Here is a 24,467-nt window from a genome sequence, read left to right as displayed (position 1 = left end):
GCAGAATAAATTTAGTTTTTAATGTGTAATGTTTGCACGAGTTGATCTAACAACACCCTTAAAATGTCTGCTAACTAATTGCCAACCAATATGCCGTATGTGCACCTTATATGTATTTATACCGTATACATAAACCCGCATGTTTGGTCCATCGGATTCCTCAGAATGACTCAAAGTTCGACAACAAGGAACCGACCATAAATAAGATTCTGACTGCAAACAATTAGCATCAATCGCCTAACTTGGCCTCTACTTGGAGAAAAATGCTTTGATTGTTAAGTAGTTTTTTCTTCAGTCATCAACCATGATTTGGTGAGTTGCCATGCAAATGTTCATGATTATAACGCAAACGTTTCTACGGCGAAAAAGGGAACCGATCCTCTGATCAAATGCACTTGTTTGGGTACGAACCTCAGAAATTTTTGGTCTCTTCGTGACATGCTTGACAAAGTTTGCCTACAATCCCTACATCATTAAAATTACTCACTGAGTGGAAATGCGTAACGTAGGCAGTATCATTTGTTTTTTGTTTGCCAAGACGAAAAGGAGAAAAAAAATGTTCAATTCGTTACAGCAGCCTATATTAATATCTCATTCGTTTAAACCTTAGAGAGACATAATCGAATACAATTTGTAGTCCTACGAATTTATGCAGTTCACCTTGCTTACAATATCATTTTAGTTCTCCTTCATCTATGTTGAAAAGTTTTATCACCAACTTACTGAGTACCAACATTTTATACTTTCGTTGGTTGTTTTTAATTCGAAATAAAAAAGTTGCACAAAACCATCCTTTCTCTCTTTGAAAGAGACCTTATCCATTTTTTCTCTAGACCTACAGTACATTACCACGTTTAAAATAGACAGCAATTTCATTTCACAGAGGCACAACGATCTCAAAATTAGGCAGCAAATATGTTAAGTTATTCCAAACGTTAGATCAGTGTAAGAATGGGTTGAAGGTCGCCGGCTGCAAAATCACAAAACATTTGAAATCGCTTTATGATGTTACAATAGACCACTTGAAAGCTTGTTTTGTAGTAAACATTCCAGTATTGCATTGAAATGGCATTTCGCTTCTAACTTCATGTTTTTCTAGACCTGAATGATTTCATTTTCCGTTTTATTCTAGACTTTGATTTTTAAGCCTGTTAGCGCGCCTAAAATGGAAAAGATTCATTTCACAGAGACACAGCGAGAAACCGATCTGCTCTATTGCAGCAAAACGTTTGTTTTAAACGTCAAGTAATAGCATGAATAGCCTAAGTGGCAAAGCCACACAGAAAACAACATGCAAATTACAAAATGTGCCAAACATTTGTGTTTTCTTTTGTACTATTTAGTGTTTTCTTCGGTAAATCATAATTGCTATTCTGTGTATTCTTCATCCCAAGCTCTTTTGTTTGGCAACATTAATGTTTATTGCAGCAACTATAGTTTTTTTTTTATTGTGAATGAGCCAAAATATGAAGTAGCGACCAAGCAAACAAGGTTTAGAATAGCGACTACAAACTGTCGTCGGTTATACTCTCATGTAACCAAGCTACACTGTTTTTGAAAAGGAGTTGAAGTAATATGCTACATTCTACAGCCAACGTAAAACGTTTGAGTGCAACTTGATACTGGGTAAGACAAAATACGTTTTGCATCTGAACTGGACTTATAGTTTAAATCACTCATTTAAAAAAACGTACAAGTTTGCTATCCACGAATAACATCAAGGGGTGAAGTACGGGGCTAAGGATCCTAAACTTGATATCAAAAGATTATTTCGGCGAAGAACCTGACTTTGTTTGATTTGCTCAATACTGCTTACGCTGATGAACATACAGTTCTTGAAATGCGGGCGTGTTATGTCATCGTGTGCGGTAATTTATGATGACTGAATTCAAGTTTAAGTCAAATAAAGCCTTATCCAAGCATCATATTGTTTGTCGAGTTATCGCAGTGTTTGCAGAACAACATTTTAATGCATTTTTGTAAGATAAAAAAGTATCTCGTAGGGAACAAATTGGTGCTGTCAAAAAACTTTAAATAAAAACTACCCGACAAAAAGGGAAGTAAAAAATTAACTAAAGTTTTATTGACTCTGAGTTGAAATATTTACTGAGTAGGTGACATTAATTTTAGCCTGATCCGTTTTTCTTTTTCTTGCCATAACGTTTGACGACAAACCTGTTTTGTTAATACTGTAGCTTTCAAAAGGCAAGACGCAAGAATCATGTATAGAAGAGCAGAACTTTTTATCGAAGATTATGTTGTGCTTGTAGGTAAGTTAAACATAAAATTATGCATGTATAACAAGTGACGCGAAATCTTATTACAGAATCAGTAAGTTCAGCAGTCTGGCAATGTTACTAATTGGGGAGTATACGAGGTTCTAAATTTTAATTTTTATTTGTTCGGATAGGCATGTTGCTCTTGGCCTTGCTAATTGGGTTCTATTACGCATACAAAGACAGAAAGAAATCCACTACTGAAAACTACTACTTCGGAGACAGCAACTTATCACCAGTGCGTAAAGCGCTCGGGAAAGTACATCGTTAGGTTCAATGACAAAGAGTGAATGATTTTTTTCTTCAGATACCAGTTGGGTTATCGATGGCTTTAACCTTTGTTTCCTCCATCACTGTGCTCGCATATCCTGCGCATGCTTATCTGTACGGGACAGTAATTATGTGGTTTGGCATCAGCACGTTAGTCCAAGCATTAATTGCTTGCTTATACTACATACCGCTACTCCACAGACTTAAAATAAAGTCTATCAATCAGGTAACGATAACATAAAAAGGAATGAAGAAGCCTACATAAGACTAACTATGCTAAGTTAACCTATACCACAACAAAAGTTATACGGATCAGTTTGTGATTTGTATTGTGTATTAAAGTTTAGTCATGTATTTGCAGCGTACAGGTTTTCATGATGAAAATATAAACTTGTAAATTTTTACAGTACCTGGAGATGAGATTTAACGGTCGCATGAAGGTTCTAAATTCTTTCATCTTAGTTGTTAACATGGTAGGCAAAAATAGCCTACATTAAAATTCAACTGTAAAAGCAAGCAAAGCATGAACAATAACGTGAAGCGCAGTACATACGAAACCACATGCTATGTAATATTTTGTTTTACTTATTTCAGGTGTTTTACATGGCAATAACGGTGTTCCTGACCGGGCTGTGTTTAGATGCTGTCTCGCCTATCAAACTCAACGTCGGTATCATTGTTACGTCGGCCACTTGTACCCTCTATACGACCTTGGTAAATTTTGTCTCCAAATATTTACACTTATTTTGTGCAAACAAAGTTACACTTGGGACGTAAAAAACTGAATTGACAGGTGGCTGTTAATTACCTTCTTGAAATAAATCAGCTGTCTAGATGTCAAATATAGCAAGTCTGCAAATCGTTTTTGTAGCATTTGACTCTTTATATTACTTTACCGATCATAATATTGAGTATATACATAATCATGAACTGGTTTAAATAAAGTTACTTCTATACTTATTACTTCGTCCTGTATTCAAAAGGTGAAGTTATGCCGGCCTGATACTTTAATCATTTGTTACTTATTTGCAGATAAAGTCAGTAGCTTGTATTTCTCAAATTATAATTAGTATTTTGTTATAAAACAGGTACTTTATTTTATATTACACATTGGTATGTGCTGCATGGGCGAGGTTTTCGTTTTGGCTTCACATCCTTTATAGCACATTACCTTTTGATCTCTTAGTGTTCCTGCTGGTCTTTTAAGCGGTATTTTAAGAATACCATATAAAGGAGGATTAGCCGAAATCCTAAAACGCTTGAAATGAAAATACTTGGGCGTAAAACAGTACATTATAGTAGCGAATCCTAAGCTATTGTCAGAGTTCGCACGCAAAACTTGTTCACCAAAACACTTGTCTTCACGGGTTGAGAATGATTTAAAGAAAATGAATTGTGGCCCGTCGTTAAAACGGTCTCATAGAAATGATTGACAAATGTTTGCAAAACAAAACTAAAAGTTTAACCATACTCACTGGTAAATAGATGGGTTGGTGGAATTCCCTAAATAAACTGTCACGTGGCCAAATTGACATAATCAATCAATAAGTAACATGTAGTATTGCAACACCAATAAATAAAGCTCTCTTCATTTCATTAGTTAAACATATTCTTATAGGTATAGGCAAAATTTATTTTTTTGAAAAGGGTTAATTAAATCCGGAAACGAATAATGGCAATTTCTTACTATTTTATATGCATGTAATTAATGATAAGTAAACAAGTAACATGTGACCAATTTCATCCTGGACTATTAAAGGCAATTTTCTTCTTCGATCAATTTGATATGAAAAAGTGTTTTTAAAAAAGAGTTAAAATAATATAACTTCACTTTCACAGGGAGGCATGAAAGCCGTAATATGGACAGACACATTTCAAGCTTTTGTCTTGCTGGCGGGTTCATTGGCGGTTTTTATTAAAGGAATCCTTATGGTAGGTGGAATTGGAAACGTGCAAGAAGCGATAGTCAGAGGAGAACGAAATACTTTTTGGGAGTAAGTTATAATAAACTAAAACCTACTCCGAAATGTAATGTAAATTTACATGGTGAATTCATCCTCTAATGTAATTTAACATGGTGTAACTCAGTATCAAACTATAGGTGTTGTATAAGCCTTGTATAAAACCTCGATGTGGGTTACGTTGGAATGACTAGAATAAGGGAACATAGAGTTATACTTGTTCTAAAATGTTGTGCAAATCTTCGCCAGCCCTGTTTTAATGGCTTTGACTAGAGTGGTCGGCAACCTTTTGTGCACTGCGGACCGGTTTAAGACTGAAATTTTTTCGCGGACCGGCCTTCAAAAAAGTTCTTTCCTTCACAACTCTGAACACACACAACCTCTTCGAACCTCAAATTATTGTGGCAGCCATTACACATTATGATGTAATAAATACGTTCATTATGATGTCCTATAGTTGAGATAAATCAACTAACGCGGATTTCCAATACCTTTTTGGTGACCAAATACGACAACTTTATTGCACTACAGACATGGAAAAGTAATGCGATCCGGTAACGATCTCCTCACGGACAGGTACCCCAGTGTTTGCCGACCACTGGACTAGACTATGTTCGACATTTACTTTATTACCTTTCTGCAGGTTTGATCTAGACCCTACGATACCTCACTCGTTTTGGACCATTTTTATTGGAGGCGCGTTTGCATGGTGTGGCACAATGTGCACCAATCAAGCTATCACTCAACGCTATCTGTCGTGTAAGAGCGTGAAAGACGCCAGAGTGTAAGTTTGGCAAATCTTACAATATCTAAACAACATGAGTGACTTCAACAAAACGCCCAGTCATCAAAACGTAGCTTCTTAGCACTTAGCATCTTTATGTACCAAGTTGAAATTCACTTAAAATATCCTTTATTAGTGTGCGTAACTGTGGCTGACTTCCTTTTCAACAGGGCATCCCTTACGTCTGCCATTCCTATCTGCTTTCTACTCATCCTAGCAGCGTTGAACGGTTGTGTGATTTATGCCTACTACGAAGGGTGCGATCCGGTTTTGAGCAAAAGGATTCGTCTTCCGGATCAGCTCACCTCGTTAATGGTCCTGGACATTTTTCACGATATTCCCGGCATGGCCGGTCTATTTATATCCTCAGCATATAGCGGGATGCTTAGGTAAGGGTCATCTTCAAATCTAAAAGTTTTTTCTGTTTTTTTTTGTAGACACTTGATTAAGTTTTAAATATGTGAGAAATGAAAGATAATTTTTATAAAGTGTCGAAAAGCGCACAAACGACAAGTTTTTCTGAGGACGATGTTTTATTAAATTTCGTCAATAAAATGTAAAATGTCCTTAATAGATATTTCATTTTAGCTTTATATACTTTATATACTTTCCAATCACAGCACAGTGTCATCAGGAATAAATTCAATGGCTGTCCTCATTTTGGAAGATTTTATCTTGCCATGCAAACCTCATTTAACGCAATCTATTCGCCTGAAACTTAGCAAATTTGTTAGTAAGTATTATTTGTGTTTCAACAGTTTATTGCTAAGTTGGTAAGAGTCCAGAAGCTTAGGTAAAGTATACCATACGCCAACCCCTCTCCTCTTTATAGACACAAAAAACGAAATCTCAAAGTCTGCAAATATAATCAAAAAAAAGAAAATCTCAAAAAAACAAAAGAAATTTTCCCACAGTGCGTTTTTGTTGCTGTGCACGTTTTACTTTTGCAGTATACCATAAGCCATTTCGAGAAGAGTTTCTTGGTAGAATAAAGAAGTGCATGTATTTTCAGGAAATAACTTACCCAAAGATTGCTTGAAATGGTTTTAACTGATCTACTCATTCAAAAACGTAAAGCCTATGCACGTTACTCTTTGGAATATAATAATAGAGATTTCATACAAAGACAACTGTCGTTATGGGGAATGTTATCAATCCATGCGGTGCTTTATAACAACATTGCTTTTTGCAATAAATGATAGTTTGAGGCTAACGATGATAAGTTAATCATGTGAAACCATACCACAGTAACGTTCATTCATGATTGCTCTCCGCATTAGATGCGGTTTATTACGTTGTTTTCACTAATTATTTCTTCGGCGTCTGTACCGCAAAATCAGGACCGGCCATTTCAAGCGCGGGCCCCAACACATGATGTCGGGGCCCATCCCTGATTTTAAACAACTTAATCTAGTAACAATAATAACGCAAGCCAAATACCAACTCTTTGCAAATCAGCTAGCTGCTAGCATCAAAGCTTTGCTTCGAGATATATTTCCACCAAAACGTTCTCTTTTGAGAACAAAATTAAGAAATAACACTGTGATTTGCCTAAAATAAAAGTTGAATTGTTATTTTTGTTTTGATGCTAAGCAGCGTGGCGTCCCCACAAAGCGCGGGGCGGCCCTACTCTGTCGCTTCGTTCTCATCGGCCTAACGCCCGCCCTGACCATAACCGTTATTATCTATACTCACTCATCTGTGATTTTTCATCAGTGCTGTCTTCCTATCTTTGCTTTTGTATCTCAATAATATCCCTGCAGTTACACTTTTGCATACGTATTTTTTGCCTTAAAACCGCAAAGGTTGAAGATTCTTGTCGGTAATCAAACACCCGTGATAGCGGATTGCTGATGTAATGGTTGTATTGACATTGGCTATATTAGCGTGGTATACCCTATTTGCTGAACTCATGGACTGTAACATTCTAAATAATGTTGTACCTTGTACTACTGTATCTTCCCATATACCCTAATGCTGTTGCTTTTCAGGTTTCCTGCTAGGAAGTCTTACAGCCGGCATTGCTTTTGTTGTCCCGTTTTTGGGTTCGACAGTAATTAAGATCATATTTAGCTTTGTTGGAATTTTTGTTGGTTCCATGACCGCAGTTTTTACGATGGGAATTTTCTTTCCTTGGGCAAATACCGTCGTAAGTTATACAGTAGAATATGCGAAAAATCATTAAACTCTTGATTGAAAAAAAGTAAAAAGAAAATCTTACTGGGCAGATTATGCAATATTTGAGAAATGAGAATGAAAGCTTCAAAACTTTGAAAGAATAAAAAGAGGCCACGTTTCTTAATGATGTTTTTTCAGGGTGCTTTTGCAGGATTGCTGAGTGGGCCTTCTGTGGCTTTTTGGGTTTTTATTGGGAGTGTGATGCAAAGTCCCAGTTCAAAGGTGATCCATAGCATGCCCCCTAGATCAATCGAAATGTGTCCGATCATTCCCGGGTCTCCTCATCTCAATGTATCCACTTCATCCTTGGAAGAGCATAGTTACGTTTACAGCACAAGTGTTGTAACTACGTGGTCGGCGTATAACATGGCGGCACTATCTCCAACTACGAGGTGCATTTTGCAATATTTCTACCGCTGTCAGTATTACCTTCCCAGAAAGTTTTAAAGTGTATTCGTATAAAGTTTGCGTAGAAGTCAGAATATTTTTCACTGAGATTGCAATCACGCGCGCACCGACTGATCGCCTTTGCGAGTCATTGATTAAGGAGCCCTAAACCTTTGCTTGTAAATTGCAGTCATGGAACATTTGACTATTTGTACTCTATATCCTACATGTACCTGGGCGTGCTAGGATTTCTTGTGAGTCTGTTCGTCGGCTTGTTAGTTTCTTTCATAACAGGTCAGATATTTGTAAATGTATGATTTTAGAATTACATGAATATTTAAACAGGGCTGTGGAGTCGGAGCAGAAACAATGTAGCGGATCACTGAAGTTGACATAAAATACATCACTTTCGACTCTGACAAATCTAATTGTGTTATTAACTTATTACCCAGATTTGCCACAATTTAATTTTTTTGGGTTGTAAATATTGGCTCGCGTTCATAATAGCGACTGTCAGAACAGCGACTATCAATAGAGCGACCACACGACAGCGATTCATTTAAAACAGCGACTGCCACAACAGCGACCTCACTTCTTTTATTAAATCCAAGGCTTACGCGCACACGCACTTCCATCCCCCACACCTCTCTACACACGTATGCACGCAGAAACAGGCAAATACTGCGTAGTGAAAGATTGAAACCAAAAGGGACTTTAAAACAACATTTTATTTGGACTATCCATAGTCACATGATTTAAAAAGCAATAAAATAAAATAAAAATGCAATAAAAATCAAGACACGTTTATTTCTAAATTGCGAGCAAGGGCTCGAAGGAACTGCCGCAGATCATACTGGCCTCGATTTTGCTGTACAACAGTGATTCGTGTGTTCAAGCTTCGATGAATCGAAAGATGGATCAATAGGCAATTAAGCAAATGTTCAAGCCTATTTCAAAAAGCAATGATAAACAACAAAAAAATTTGAAAAAATGGAAAGCCTAGTTAAGTCGCTATCATAACAGTCGCTGTTTTAATGCGGTCGGCATTTAGACAATCGCTGTTTGGAATGTCGCTCACTTGATTACGTTGCTATTATGAAGTCGCCATTATGACAGTCGCTGTTTTGACAGTCGCTATCCTGCCTGGATGCCGTAAATATTTTATGTGCATTCTTGTAGCCTAATTAGTTTAGAATAGAGTTATCATAAAGTCGTCCTACTGTTCGGTGGATAAACGTAGAGAGTCATGGTACCATAAACTGAGAAATCCAATTGTAATCTATAGTTTTGTGAACAAATCATATGGTGCTGCTTATAGCAATTAGCGCTTTACTTGATAAAGATTGCTATTATTAGTTTAGTAAAAATCCAAAATTATAATGTGATATATTTGCAAGTCTTTTGACCATCCGGTTTTTGTAAAGGACCTTCAAATCCTAAAAGCATGGACCCAGTCTTATTTCTCCCGTTGGTCGACAACAAATACCTCCCGGAGAAAATTCGAAAATTTTTCCGCTTCGGAGTTCCAGATATTCCGCCTCATAGCAGGAGCATTTCAAAATCACAAAATGGCTCTCACAAATTTAACCAGGATGAGAAAAAGTTGCCTGAAACCCTGCTTCTCGTTAAAGTGGAAGAACTCGAAAGCGTAGTCTAATCCGTACCTACAGCAAGTTTAAGAATTAAAAAGATCAAGACAAAACGGAAAAAGATACGGTCGAACTTCATCAGTGCCTGCCTGTGTTTGGCAACTCCTGAATTGCTGTTTCACTATGACTGGTCACCGATTCCTGGACTTTTATTGTCTTCTAAGTGGAATAATCCGACCAATTCATGTGATTTTTGCGCCATATATTATTAACAGAAAGCACCACCTTGTGGTAGTTAACCGCGCACGCAAAAGACGAGATACATTTGATGAAAAAGTTGCAACATAGAACAAGTGAAACTTAAAGTCAGCCGGTTCATTTAGTTAAAAAGCAACTAATGGTGTTAAAAAACGTAACAAATTTAATACAACAGAAGTCTGTACAACTCTACACGAAACGCAGGTAAAAAGCGATACAAGCGGAGAGGGTGTTGGTAATACGATACACCGAAACAACGAAGCCATAATGATTTCGGAAACGCAAAGAAAAACATTCGCTAGAGATTTCATGCTACTTTACACCGTACCGAAAATTACTTTTGTTGCAAAAAAAGGTGGAAAAAACAATGGAACAAACGTAAAAAGAAAAACAATCGCAACTTCATTTATAAAGGATTCTTTCAAAAATAGAAATTTAATACATTGTTAAGAGGGTCCGGCCGGCCTACACACGCGTAAAATATCGGGGTAGGAATTTGGGATTGAAAACCACACAAGTGCAGGGGGGGTGGTAATAGGCACCTTTCGTGAAGTGTGTCTCCGCAAATGCGGGGCCACGGTTACGTATGATTGCATATATATATATAATTCTTTGAAAGTAAAACTCGATCGTGTCTAATTCATTCTAACACCCTTCCCTGACCAATGCCGTAGGCACAAAAGACTGCGCTTATCGTGGCTCACGTTACTTCTTTTAAACGCAATACGAACGCAGCTTCTGCGTGAACTTGGTATTCCACAAAAAGTGCTAAGTAGATCGCGACTTACAAAACGTCGATAAAGTTGTTTATAACCAAACGTGACGTACGGCCCGCCACTTACCGACCGACAGCCGCGTCCGCAAGCTAATTACTGAAGAAATATGCATAACATTTCCCCATCTAGCGGCAGAAAAATACGACGTAGATCATCGTTAGGTAGGGCTATCAATCCTTGACAAGGTGATACATGTGGTGCTGGGCGCCGTGCTCGGACGTTGAAACCTCGAAGACGAAGGCCATGCAAAGAAGTGTCTCCTGAGTTTCTTCATTACTGATGACCTAAGAAATGACGTCACACATATAAACTACCTCGTGACACGACAGATATCTCACGATCACAAAATAAAAAATACCAGGAAAGCAACAAGCGGTAGGCGATGAAGAAAAATGACGGAAAACAAAATTTCCGATAGAAGATTAACAGAATGTTCCAATCTACCTGCAAAATAGTGAAGTTCTCCAAAACGCTGTTCATCATATATTTCTCGGGAAGATGTTTCAATTTCAAGATGAAGTTGATCATATACTCGCACATAGGGGAGCGATGGATGCGATAGACGAAACGATCGTTCTCGAAGGTTGCGTACTCGGTCTGTGGAAGAGAAAATAGCCTTTAACCGTTGAAACAACAACTAACCGACTGCAGTGTCAAAAAGTCAGTTAAAGGAACATTTGGATTAAATCGGCCGCCAACTTCATAATTACAATATCGGTCATATTCGAAATGATTACGCGGACTAGGTAAATACAAAGCTTTATACGTGCTGCCGTTTATTACCAGGCGTACGTATGGAATCCCGATTAAATATTACGACTTGTGTGAATGGGCGATAAAATAAAAAACGGCAATAAACGACGCAGAAGATTATGAAACAACAAAAAGAAACAAAGGTAATAAACAGCAAAATGGTAGGGGGTGTCAGGTCATAACTTTTTCTCCTTACTTTTAAACACCAGTCGTCAGAGACCACCACGGTGCTGCATGACACAGGGCACAAGCACACCTAGCCGAACGAAAGAAGAAACGTCAATTATTACGACACAATCATCGGCCTGGTGGAGTAAATTAAACGGTGTTGCTGCCGCAAATCAATCTTGCTTCGATTAATTTCGGAGATAAAAGGAAAGTTTGAAATTTTCGTACGAGTTTGCTCCGATGCACATTCCCAATTACGGGAGAAAATCAATTCCGTTTAAAGTTTTAAACGCGCCTATTAAACAAGGCCGGTGTTTACGTGCATGTATCTCAAATGGAGGTGAGTCAGGCGTTACTACCGTCGTGTTTTTACCAGCATAGACCGAATTCCGCGAATACCATTGCGGTGACGTCAACGTGACGTTTTTCAAAGGAGAGAGAAAGAGAAAATTTAAATAAACACTGTTACGTCAGAGTGACTATGGTTGTATAAATAAAGTTGGCAGATTCTGCTCAATACTATGAAGCATGTTTTTCGCAGCCACCGCAAAACCCAAGCGAACAATAAAGATATTTGCATGTTGATAACCCAACGTAGGTTACAACCACAAGAGATAAAACGTGTAATGTTCTGCAAAGTTCTTGTCGGTAACGTTACCACAAAAAATGAAACATTCACTCAACATAAACAGCCAAACACCTTCGGTGCGCAAAAGAAAGGTGACCAAACTGAACAAAGTTTGTCCGTAGGGATAAGTTATCAAGTTACTGTTGGTTAATCACCTCGACTTTTTCAACCACTTGTTTCCCGAATGAACAGACTTTTGTGGAACACGTGATGGTCATATTCTGCGAACTTTCGAACTGACCAGAAACGGCATAAAATGCGCCAGAATCATCGGCGATATTCACGTTGAGGTCGGCCTGAAATTTATAAAGTTTGTGGTCACGATGGGAATAACCTGTTTCTCTACCGACATAATATCCAACCAAATTCATGAAGTTTTAACAGATTATCATTATTTTAAGAGGCGTCAAAATGGCTTAGCTTATCTTACAAACTAGAGTATGTCCTGCAGGAGTTTATTACCCAAAACTTGACGAGGAAAAAGGCTTCTTTGGGTCCTTTTTCATAGAGTTCTCTCAAGCCACCTTTGGACTCTGGAAACTTGTCATAAATCTGCCGGATATCAACCGACTCGAGGACGGGGTCGTTGTAGGATGGCGTGGCTTGGTTGATGTGGACGAAGAGATGCTTCGAATACTGAGAGCAAGAAACATGCAAGTGAAAAAATGCATAAAAATGAGATTATTGAGGATTATAGCAACCCAAGATATCTCATAAGTCTTACGTTATCCAACTCTCCTTGTTGTTCTAGAAAAGCAGAAAAGTCGACCAATCTTAGCTTCTTGCTCGCAATTTGCCTGTTTTCCCAAGCGGGACTCGGGAAGTTATTATCAAGGCCGAAACCTTCAAACAAAACAGCTCAGAATGAAGCGCATATACCACAAACATAATCATTTACTGAACCCTTGTTCCTAACAGGGCAATTTATACCCACGTACTATATGTGAAACCTCTGTATATTACCTGAACTATTCGATGGGACACATGGTCCACCCCGAGTGGCGGGAGGGGTTAAATTGGACCCGGGAATTCCTCCAAGTCCAACTCCTGGCTGAGGCAAGTTGATTGAAAAGGTGGGATTTTCAAAAGGCTTGATGCTGTTAATAATAATTTAATTGCAATTTTCAAATGCCAACGTTAAATTTCTAGAATTCGTCCCGAGCACAGATAGAATTTCAAGATCATACTTACTCTTGTTCACTTGGTCCTACTAAACCGCTCCAGAACTAAAAACAAGACAATACAAACAAACGTTAATCATAATCTTCATATCGTTCATAATCTTCATTCATATACAACACGGTTCATATACATTCATTCATATACAACACAACACTGGACCATCTATTTTACTACCATCGTAGTAGCCTGTGTCGTAATGCGCTTCCAAGGAGTGCAAACAATAGAATCAATATGAAAACTGATAAGGTTTATAAACAAAAGAAATAATAACCTTTCCTGACGACCTACCGGGGGTTTTGAGTAGGGTGGCCTAATGCCTGGGTTAATTTCCATGTGGTTTGCAGGTAAGGCACCGGCGGATACAATTTGGGCAGAAGACATGGACGCCATGCTTTGCAGTACTTTGTCCTTCGTCGCCTGGTCCTAAATATAGCAACTTGTAAATGGTGACGTAATTAATAAGCTAAGGAAAAGAAACGTTTACTTCATCAAGTAGATGGCGCGTCGGAGTACGGTTCATGTAACAGGGGATGATAAGCTCAGGACGTAAAGTCCCCAAAAGCCACAGCGCACTTTGCTGGCAAGTTATACAGGTGGGTTTACGATCCAACGAGAGAGAGTATAAAAGAAAGAAGTGAGGAAACACGGTATTGACAAACCAAAGTTCGAGGAAGAAGAAATAAGTTTCGGGGTGAAGACGAAATAGTCGACATGCAACCCACTACGGACGTCTAATATCCTTATTTCTCTTAAATGCCGCCGCCTGCCACGCTGAAAATTGGAGCGATTGCTGTGTAAATCGAAACAACCACACGTGACCAACCTTGAACTGTGATTGCATCTCTCTCGACTTTCTACGCGCCAACACTTGGATATGACTTGAAACCTATGACATTATATAAAGGTTAGTTAAGAATGGAGGAAAAAAGACAATACGTTATAAGTAACTTATACGGACGGCAAAAATGCGATTACCTGTTTTCTGGTCCGGGTTTTACCAGTTCGCAGCTTGATATATCTTGCTATCAACTCATTTCGACCTGCAAAATTAAAATTAAACGACTTAAACGTTTAGATTATATGCGGTGTTGGGCATCGGTTCACATGATACTGTTTGAAGAGTTCTCGACCCTTCATAAATTTCTCGTTTGAAAAAGAAGAGTTTTCCCGGCATACTCAAACGCATGCTGACGTAAATGCAATATAAAACTTAGAACTGGAACAGAACATTGCTCCATCACAATAACAATAAAATACAGAACGAACGTTTAAGATCGAAATCAATGTATTTGCCTAATATTTATAATCCAATTTATCACAAAAGTATTTCTGGCTTTTTAAAGAAAGCTGAGATGCAGGGAATACATATTTGATGGAATAAGCTACCTGTATCGTAAACATGTTGCGTAATGTTCGCTGTCTAGCTGTTATGTCGGTTGTTGCAAATGACACCGTCATAGAAGGACTGGTTAACAAAGGTTAAGTATTCCTGACGAGATATCTTCATCAATTATAAATGGGCATTTGATTTGAACCGCTAAATTGGTGTGCCACGTGCGGCCAATTTAGCAAAAAATATTTTGAATAATTAACACTCCGTAGGTCGCGCAAGGTCGCTTCCTAAATTTCATTAACAGTCAACATGCACCAAACCGAAGAATACACAAATAAACTGCCCCTTGAGTAAGGTCAAGTAAAATGCCAATGACGGGCAAATGACTTATCAGCCCACGTTGTATTGCAACCTGTGTCGAAGTTACATTGCTACACGGGTGGAGAACGTGGTGATTTGCTTTGTGTGTCGATGAACTTCGGTTCGATAAATCTGACGATCGTTGTATGAACGTAGTTTTAACTTCAACGCTACCCCAAAACAATGTCCCCACTGCCGGGACGATTTGAAATTATAGCATGGCTTTGAGTGAAGCATCGCTGATTACATCTGATGCGTCATCTTCGCTAGGCGTTAGACCAATATCTTCAAAACGCCCGATTTTGCGCGAAGTACGATTTCAATTACTTGTAACACTTGTTGCCGCGCTGTTTGCGGGCCTATTGTGTCGTAACAAAAGGGGTCAATGATGTCATAATCACAGTGTGAAGTGTGTTGGAACACATGAGATACAAAGGAAAACCCCCGTATTTTAGAACAACAAAAAGTGATATTGGAGAAAAAGAAAAGGAACAATAAATTGAGCTCATCTCTTCCATGTAACAAAACAGTAACAGCGGGGTACGGATTAGCTGATGTCACTTTCGCGTTATCTTGGCTAATAAAAATAGATGTGGTCACTAGATTGTGAGGGGATGTCACTAAAAATGGACACTGCGTGAGTATTGCTTTCCACGTGTGGCGAAAGAAAGCCAGTTTTGACGATACAATACGAAGTTACAATAACCAAAAGTTTGCTCAACGATCCTCCAATTCAGATTTTCGGTCAAAACAAGGTGCGGAAACGGCCCTATACCCCCTTTGCGAAGGTGTTAATAGATTGTAAACCGCAGCGGTATGGGCATAAACCATGAAGTAAGATGACACCTAACCAAGTCGGCATTGGTTGTAATTGTAAGAGCACATACAGTCATAGACGGACGGCTATGAAGGTTGGCTAATGCGTCTATTGTCTTGGAAATGACTGTTTACGTACATTCAAAAAATAAGGCGGGGTCGTTCTGCAAGATTTCTTTTGAAAGAATGGGCAATGGCAGTTTATTAGGCTCGCAAGTGAAAATGAAAGTATGAAGTCTGGCTAACCGTTGGAGACTAACCAAGTGTGGTTTGAGCAATACTGTGTGAGCTATTTTCACAGAAGCTATTGCACGGTACAAGATTTGCTAGCCTGATGTTAGAATGACGTAACAATGACATGATCCAATTCTAGACGGAAGGTGCAATACTTTAACCTTATTTAGTTCTTAATATTTAAAGAGGAAAATAATACAGAAAGACTGCAACCCAATGAAATAGTGGATGTATGGATATTTATATATCAAAAGTTGTTCCTAAATTGATAGCAAAAATTTTGCACTTTCGCAACTCTTTCCATACTTTCCTATCGCAATATTATTGTTTACAGAAATATCCAACAAATTTCGAAGACATACTTGGAAGTCTTGCATTCTTTGCATTGCACTTCTTGCGTTCTTTGCATACAGCAAATCAGAATGACATGAACGCGCTTAGGCTGACTTTAAGATTGAGTAAAGGTTTACGACGTCGGTCATAAACTGGTAAACTGGCAACAAAAAGTAGGCTTTCAAAAATCCATAAATTAAACCAAAGCGAACGCGCGAGCAACACGTTCTGACGTGTGCATTTGTGTAACACGAAAATAACATACGCAGCAGGTTAACAAGGTTCCAGATGTTTCTGCAAACGAAATGAAATAAATATTGAACAGCGTGTTATTTACAGCAACACAATTCAAAATCAAGCAACGTAGACAACAAAATACTGATTTTGCGTAAGACATATTTTTTACGTATTTAAGCAACTTTGCGATTCATCGGCAACCTACTAACGATGGACAGAGCCTAGTTTGAAGATATATATAAATTACAATTCCATAAAAACGGGCTCAAGTCAAACTGGAAAAAACGGATAGTCAGCACTTGCCAAAATAGCAGCTGAAAGACGACCTTGCGCACACAAGAACAGCGCAAGATCAAGAAGTTGACATGTATGTTGTCACTGTGTTTCGCTTACTAGGCGATGCCAGATCAGGTATTACAACACAGAACGTCCCACACCTTGAATTGCGGTAAAGTTGTAGCACATACGGGATGTTACTCATCGCTTTCGAGCAGCATAAGCTCTATTTCAAACCACATGGCATACTATAAATACATTATGTATTACCTGGGTATAACCTAAATATTTATTGTACAACGTCCTTCAATAATCAACGCTTAATATCACGAGTAAAAACAGGCGAAAGAAAGTCCTTACAAAACACAACACTACTAACAGATGAGGTCATTGTTTCAAATCCATTTCACAATATACACGGCGGGCTTACAACTTTGGCCCGATGTCGAGTATAGATAAGGAGTAAGCCGCCAGACCCGAAGTCGGGTTTAGCGGAAACCAATGCCCAAGCAAGGGAGTACCTTAACCAGTCAACTTTCCAACGGCTATTAACACAGGAAATCGTCACGATACAGCTCGTTTAGCATGATTACAGATTTTCTGCAATAGCTACGGCTTTGGATGAGGTGAAAGAAAAACATTCGAAATCGCTCTACAAATTACAGACGTCTAATTTGTCGGGTATGGCATTCAAAGTGTTTTTCACAAAAGCATCCTTAGGTTTTTGCGGTCTGGCGTATGATGATAATTTAAGTGCCCTTACTTACGCGTTTAAACTGTTTTGCTGCATTTCAAACAAAGAGCAAAGCATCACGAACGCGAAGATAAAACGCATGTGGATATAACTCGATCTACGACTCACCATACATCTTTCCTTCATCCGATAAAATAATTTTCCTCCTCCCACAAGGCGGATAGATGGCTAGTGCCTCGTGGAAGCTCTGCTCTATGTCCGGGCTCCAAACTCCCTCCGCTTCGTTGTCTCCAACATCCCCGCCGGAACACTTTTGCACGGAGCTGGAAAACACGTCGCATATTCGAGTTAGACAAACGTAGGCAGTTCAAGAGGAGGGTAAATAATGGTATTTGTGTAAGATTTAGCAGACTGACGGAGATCTCTGTATTTCATTCTGCCAGTCATTGCGTCTACAGAACACATTATTTCTTGAGGACACTTAATTCTATTCACAGAAATATTGACATACTGACCCAGCCAGAATCATGGAAGGCAGAGAATTAGGCAGATGAAAGGCGAACCTAGGCTGTTTAAACAATCCGGTTCCATCACTATCGCTTGGGCTTGGCGTTCGGCAATTTGATCCAAGCGAGCCAGGACTGGACACCGGGTCTATCATGGCTAAACTTTTTAACACTACTACACTGTCTAACTCTAAACAGCACGAAATTATACACTTTGATAAGAAATCTAGTGATATCTGCAACGAATCACGACTGCAAGCACACTAATTCTTCGAGGCGTAACTTGACTTTTTGGGGATTTCCGGTATCTCATTAACCGTGTACGAAGGTAGAATAACTTAACTTGGACATTTCTGTTCTTCTTCTGTTCACTGAGACACGAATACGCGACTGGGAAACTTTATTACCACCTATTCTTACCATTACGCTGCTTGTTAAGTGGCACAGTGATGGCGTAATATTATTTTCTACATAGTACAGTTGAATGAATTTCGAATCGGGCCGATTGACAGAGCCACTTAATAATTGGAATCTGATATAAATTTCTCACAGAACAATTAAATATAATTGTGTTCCGCGCCTTTTAACTATTCACCACTGATCACGACGCTGTTAAAACACCGGACTATAACTCATACAGCGGCTGGGCGACACGTGATGAAACATATCCGATTTTTCACTAATTTGCCGTTAAAGACTGCATGTTGGTTAATAACGTGTGGCAAGGTAACATCTAATAAGCGGCACACTCCTAAGAAATGGTCACTTTTGTATTTAATGCGGGCGCGTAATTTTAACGTTTCGGAGTAAGTGTCACGTCGTCAACAATTACACGGTATTAGGTTCGTATTTAGCAGAAATAACAAGGGCATACAAATAACGCAAACTCATTTGCGCGATTGATCCATGTTGCAACAATAAAAACGCGATTTGTTTCTTAACGAAATGTTGCAATTGTACGCATTTTGTTTAATGGCATTGTTTCAAGCCTTGGGGCAAATGTTACTACCACAAACACCATTAATCAGTAAAAACGATTGAATGATTTAATTGAGTAGGAAGGCATTACGTGCTAAAAGCCAACCTTTTTTCTTAAGTTATCATTTATGCACAGCTGCGAAAAGGGAAAACAAAGTATTTTGCTTGAAGAATTGAAAAGATTGTATTTTGGTTCAGTTCTGGCCATGCTGAAACACGCAATATATATAAAACAGATTGCAAGTTCTGATTTAAAAACCTATGAGTAATACTGATAAGCATCTTTTAACACACTTAACAAAGATTTAAACATTATCCTTGCGGACTTATCCAGCTCTGAACAAAAAATTCTGGCAGCGATAAAAATTCAACAATTTTTTTCGCTTACTTTGTTTCGTCACTTCCGGGTGATGGTCCTCCTGAACTTGACCCTGGGCCTCCCATGAGCCCAGGGGTCGTTGCCACCGGCGGTATGTTGATGGAGAGAGGACCGGTAACCGAGGATGGTTCAGACGGGAGCAGTGCTGGGTTTGCCACGATTGCCAGGTTGCCGTGGAGAGAAGAAAATGACAGAGAATGGGGTACGTGGGATGGGGTAACGTCAGGCCTGCTGTGGTAAAAATGCATTTCTAAAAATAATGGGTTAAATTCGTAGATGGGGAAGTTCCTACAGCCTCCTTTAAAATGCCAAGTTTATCCCACACCGTCTAGTGAATGCAATGCAAGCCACTGCTATAATTAGACTTAAACAAAATTGGAGAAGTTCACCTTTTCGCCGTAAGTTAGCGCAGGAATTTTTAGTTGCACCAAAATAGAAAGCTTCAAGAGGTTTCGAGCGGATGCGAAAAGGTGGTTTCTGGGGAAAATGGTAATCCTGGAATAAAACAGTAACGAATTTACATTTAAATATGAGTAAAATAGTTGTGCAATTACTAAATAGAGAATTGTTTTGATATTTTTGACATATTCGCAGGCTGGTAGATTAAACGTTAAACACTCAATTGAAACAACCTAAGATTTCAATAGGTTTCGTAGCGGTAATAAACAAAAGAGGAAAGCAACCTCTTAGTCATACAGTAAAGTGACACCAACACGAATAAAAAGAGAAACAAATAAACAAAGAAAGGTAAGAAGTCATCGACCATTTGAAATTTGGTCGAAATATCATCGCTCAGCGCTTAAAGATCTCCTGTCGGTAGTTTGCCAATGCCGGAAAGAGGCGATGGTTTGGTAACAGCAAGAAGTAAATAACCAGTGAAGTGTACATTCGATACATTCGCGCTGATACCCACGCGTACCACGAACAAGGGGGTTACTCTATACGTTGGGAAACAGAAACGGAACAAAGATCCAAGGTATAGATAATACGGACACGGGAAAGCGAACGGTCTGGTACCGTCTTACGCACCACGAAAAGCGCTAGCAGGTATGTACATGTCAAACATTTATTTACAAACCAGACCAGAAGCGAAGAATACTGCAGTACACGATAAAAACGATGTCTTCCTATTTCTTTCTTTGAGAGTGCTTTATTCGAAAGCGCGCGATTATCGCAGCAAACTCTTCCCCGCAGCTATTTAATTATCTTCCAACCACTACAGGTCGTGCAGCAGTTAATGAATAAGCCCATAAAAATGACGTAACCGATAGCAAACAACTTGAAAAATGATGTATGTGTAATCGACGGTTCCTGACACCTGCTTTTACGCGAACAAAACCCAAGCAAATATCAAACAGTGATTCCATTAGGACATATTTGAATTTGGTACAATTTTACTAGACAGATTACACAAATCCAAGACATGCCTTATAGCACAATACCGTATAATTCTGATACAGGTTTAGCAATGGCGAACGATATTGGTATTGCTGTTTACAACAACACGAGTATGAAGGAAAATTTTCCTATAGTGACCAAGCATTGTGTTCTATTTTAAATTTTCTTATCCAGGCCGGATTAGCCGTGGGGCACCACGATTTACAAACCGCAGTCAAGTATCACGTTCTTTTTGGATAAAAAGCGTAAAAACGGTCTCCAGCTATTTTTATTTTGAAAATCTGCTCAGTTTTATGGAAGAACGGTAGAGCTATGAGAAAAAGCGGAAACACAAAGTTGCAAGTTCCACACTCACGAAAATACTCTCCTTTTAATCTGCATTGTAAAATTGTTTGAAAATGAACTGATGGATTCTAATCGATTTTATTACTTTGGGTAGGTTACCATTCGTGTGACACGCCCACGCTATTTTACGCTTTGTGGCTTTTACAAAAAAAGTGGAAACGGCCAAAAGTACAACTAACGAGCACATTTCATGTTTTGATATTGTATGGCGCGAAATAATACCACGATATGTACCAGTAGTTCTACGCCAGAAAGCACCAGGAAGTGAAAGGTTTAATAAACTAAAAGGGGTTACGCCTTGTGCGGTAATAAACGCTTGGTTATTGACGTAACACGCAGATAGCGGAAAGTTACCTCCTTGCATGGGGAGAAAATACTGATAGGACACGTAAGGATAGTTGCTGGTAAATGCTACCTACTAAATTTCCTTTGGCTATCGGTTAGGCCAAACGAAAAGTTTAGTGGAACGGCCTTAGTAAAAAGAACCCAATTAATATCTTTTACAAAGATTATGTAATGAATGGTTGTACCTACAAATTTTGTTGATAGCAGTGTGGCACCATATCTGGCAAAATAACCGGAAAATTAACACTCTGCCGTTTTTGGGTGATTGCGTTTCGCAAATTATGATGTTGCGATATTCAATTAGATTGATATAAATACGCGAAAACCGCACTAAACGTTTAATTAGTATAAACATTTAATTAGCATAAACGTTTACTGCCGGTCGTACCTGTGTTTCTAACTGGATACTTTAAAGTTTTGGCATAGGTCCTGTAATTGGGCAACATGAAATCACAAATAGCGGAAAAAATGCCATTAATTTCATGATGATATACCAAAGCGCAACAAATACCATACCGCACAGACCTTTGCCACATAATTGGAGCTAACCCGACGTGATGACAAGTCTTCACCGTTTCAGTATCACAGAGGTCATTTAAGAACCAGTAATTTGTAATCAAACATGGGTGATAGGCCATGCCCTAGACTGGAGGGCCATACTGAGCAAGTATAACTTCCTATAATGAAGCTAAAACTTCCTGGAGTTCTTAGCTTTAACACAAAATAGCTCTGCTTTGTAATTGGCAGAGTCTAAACTAGGGGAATTATATATAAATTGAAGATGCTTACATACAACATTTACATGCACAAAAAAACTGAGTGTTTACTAAACTTATACCCGACTTTACAAACTTTTAATGGCATATCAGAAAGCATACCCTGCATATATATGATACACATAAAACAAGTCAAGCACAAGAGATGGCAAAAAACTGGGACGAACTGATTCAAAGAAGTAAATCAAGTTAGAACATTGGGTCAATCACAAGATGCATTTGTATACTAGACCCCAGCTACTCAAAATTGTGATGTCATGCGGTTGTGCACTTCTGCACTACACCCACAAAAGTTTTACCAGAAGTAGCATCTTACCAGTCATCTCAAATAACACTGCGCACTACTGCCAAAATACAAACCACCTATTAGAAGTAGTGTAGTACTCCAAATATACACAATCGGTATACTATATGTATTGGGAAACAAAAAGTCTGGCAAACCACAGTGATACATAACCATTCATGTTTTTCTAAACATTTCCAATTAGATCATTACTTTAAAACAAATACAACTAATGAACAAGCTAAGCAATGGAAAACATGTGAGCTGCAGCCTATTGATACACTTAACACAAAAACAACAGCAAAGCCTATCTTATTTTTACAGGCAAACAATGTTACATGATGCTTATAATACATCCCCCTGATACCGGAGGCCTGATGGATGTATGTATGCAAATGATGACCAAATTTATACAGCTGGAATAAAAAAAAAAATAAAAACATAATTACTGTAAATCTGTTAGGTATATACTTGGCTACTATGTAGCCTAGCTTAAGTTTTATTTCTCGCCTACATAAAATTAAATATACTTTATATATATATATGTATGTATGTGTATGTATGTATACCTTGAAAAACTTGTCATATTTTGGCCAATCAGTATCATCATTCTAGGATGATAACTTGAACAGTAAGTAGTAAGGTATACTCATAACTGTGCTGTATAGCAATGCCAAAAAGCATTATGTGATGGCAGTAGAGGCATAACTATCTTTGCCTTGGTCCAGTGTTTAGTCTATCATCCAGACTGTATCACAGGTCAGAGACAAACAGTCTATTTTACTATAAGAAGCTTGCATATTAAGTTTCAATGCAATTTCAAAAACAAAGCCTACAAAACTTAAACTGATCGTGCACTTGTTCTAACTATGATATCAATACACACAATATACAAACAATACTTAATCATCAACAACACAACTTGTACATAATTTGGTTAACGAAGACTTCTCAGAATAAATTTAATTCTGCTATGATCATATTCATCTTATGTCACGGATAAACAAAGCTATTTTTGGTGGAAGTCCACTGACCATGAGCTGAATCTAAATAAGTTCCTTTCATAATTACTGGTACAGGAAAATGATAATTTGAACAACCACATAACTCCATGAAGCAGAGAGTCAACTACAATAGCACTTCATCTCAAAACAATCCCTTTTGCTATGAATGTGGGCAATGGAATGAAAGCAATCCGACATGCGTTCTCATCATCGCAAACCACACATGCCAGACATAACTTAGTACCTGACATGAATTCAGGCCTTCTTGAAACACCTAAAATCTTGCTCTAAATTCGGTTTAATTTTAAATCCAAAAACACTCACCGTTTGGTAAAGATGTCCCCGGTCCGATTCTCAACTATTCCGACAATTTCATTGATTAGGAGCTGAGTAATAGTCCGATTAGCAGGTTGTCACCGAAACGCGCAAATCAACAGGTATGCGAAATATGAAAGATACGAAAGATGGAATTCGCGCAACGCAGCCTCCTTATGCGCATGCGCACTTCCTTGGACTGACGTAATCAAGTGGCGCAACAAGAGCCAAAGGCACAACTTGCGATAAAATAGAAGAGAAAAGAATAAACGCTTGTTAATTTATTACTGAAAAGCTCCGGGCGGTTCGTCCCACAAAGAGGCCTTTGTGCTAACTGGTGAGCAAAGAAAAAATGAAGTTATCGTTGGTGTATCTTTTTTATAACCGCTTAACCATGGTGAGGATAGGCTAGACTGGTTTTCTCTTAACCTACTGAAGCGTAGTTACAACTTTTGTTTGCACAGTAACACGAAAGCAGATCAACTTTCAACACGCCAGACTGAGCTTTATATATCTCACAGAAGTTGGCAACCACTTTTCCAACATCTGCATTGATTCTCGATATCTAAGTCGGCATATAAGGCCTGCTAATCCTACCTATGTCAGAGCTGTGAATTAATCACAATTTATTTGGGCATGTGTTGC

At 38.5% G+C, this 24,467-nt stretch overlaps 2 protein-coding genes across 4 annotated transcripts; one reads left to right on the top strand and one right to left on the bottom strand.

Annotated features, from left to right (window-relative positions):
* The first annotated feature begins 1,574 nt into the window (after positions 1 to 1,574).
* LOC143451291 (sodium-coupled monocarboxylate transporter 1-like) lies at positions 1,575 to 9,726 on the top strand. Of its 2 annotated transcripts, XM_076951740.1 has the most exons (14): positions 1,575 to 1,626; positions 2,196 to 2,270; positions 2,411 to 2,514; positions 2,584 to 2,772; positions 2,954 to 3,019; positions 3,141 to 3,260; positions 4,386 to 4,540; positions 5,151 to 5,291; positions 5,462 to 5,680; positions 5,912 to 6,024; positions 7,283 to 7,440; positions 7,608 to 7,861; positions 8,047 to 8,150; positions 9,281 to 9,726. In XM_076951740.1, the coding sequence occupies exons 2-14, from the start codon at positions 2,222 to 2,224 to the stop codon at positions 9,511 to 9,513; spliced, it is 1,905 nt and encodes a 634-aa protein (XP_076807855.1). In that variant the 5' UTR covers positions 1,575 to 1,626; positions 2,196 to 2,221; the 3' UTR covers positions 9,514 to 9,726. The 2 variants fall into 2 exon arrangements, with proteins under 2 accessions (XP_076807855.1, XP_076807862.1); XM_076951747.1 differs by lacking the exon at positions 1,575 to 1,626 and having other exon boundaries at positions 2,195 to 2,266.
* Positions 9,691 to 24,039, bottom strand: LOC143451303 (transcriptional enhancer factor TEF-1-like). Of its 2 annotated transcripts, XM_076951759.1 has the most exons (14): positions 23,832 to 24,039; positions 19,746 to 19,851; positions 19,366 to 19,606; positions 17,662 to 17,816; positions 14,186 to 14,250; positions 14,034 to 14,096; positions 13,499 to 13,633; positions 13,220 to 13,254; positions 12,992 to 13,125; positions 12,753 to 12,871; positions 12,491 to 12,664; positions 12,184 to 12,324; positions 10,924 to 11,076; positions 9,691 to 10,763 (listed from the first exon to the last, which is right to left on the bottom strand). In XM_076951759.1, exons 3-14 carry the CDS (start codon positions 19,602 to 19,604, stop codon positions 10,650 to 10,652), a joined length of 1,527 nt encoding a protein of 508 aa, XP_076807874.1. In that variant the 5' UTR covers positions 19,605 to 19,606; positions 19,746 to 19,851; positions 23,832 to 24,039; the 3' UTR covers positions 9,691 to 10,649. The 2 variants fall into 2 exon arrangements, with proteins under 2 accessions (XP_076807874.1, XP_076807881.1); XM_076951766.1 differs by lacking the exons at positions 19,366 to 19,606; positions 19,746 to 19,851; positions 23,832 to 24,039 and adding an exon at positions 18,009 to 19,289.
* Positions 24,040 to 24,467: the final 428 nt, after the last annotated feature.

Source organism: Clavelina lepadiformis, chromosome 1 (assembly GCF_947623445.1).
Source record: "Clavelina lepadiformis chromosome 1, kaClaLepa1.1, whole genome shotgun sequence".
NCBI classification, from domain to species: domain Eukaryota; kingdom Metazoa; phylum Chordata; class Ascidiacea; order Aplousobranchia; family Clavelinidae; genus Clavelina; species Clavelina lepadiformis.
This window is presented reverse-complemented; position numbering and strand designations above follow the sequence as displayed.

Excerpts from the sequence above, each read along its gene's own strand:
- LOC143451291 (XM_076951740.1), top strand. The coding sequence starts at position 2,222 with ATGTATAGAAGAGCAGAACTTTTTATCGAAGATTATGTTGTGCTTGTA. Across the intron at positions 2,515-2,583 it reads GAGACAGCAACTTATCACCA|ATACCAGTTGGGTTATCGAT; the intron begins GTGCGTAAAGCG and ends TTTTTTCTTCAG. Across the intron at positions 5,292-5,461 it reads AGCGTGAAAGACGCCAGAGT|GGCATCCCTTACGTCTGCCA; the intron begins GTAAGTTTGGCA and ends CCTTTTCAACAG.
- LOC143451303 (XM_076951759.1), bottom strand. The coding sequence starts at position 19,604 with ATGCATTTTTACCACAGCAGGCCTGACGTTACCCCATCCCACGTACCC. Across the intron at positions 14,251-17,661 it reads GGATGAAGGAAAGATGTATG|GTCGAAATGAGTTGATAGCA; the intron begins GTGAGTCGTAGA and ends TTAATTTTGCAG. Across the intron at positions 14,097-14,185 it reads AAACCCGGACCAGAAAACAG|GTTTCAAGTCATATCCAAGT; the intron begins GTAATCGCATTT and ends ATAATGTCATAG.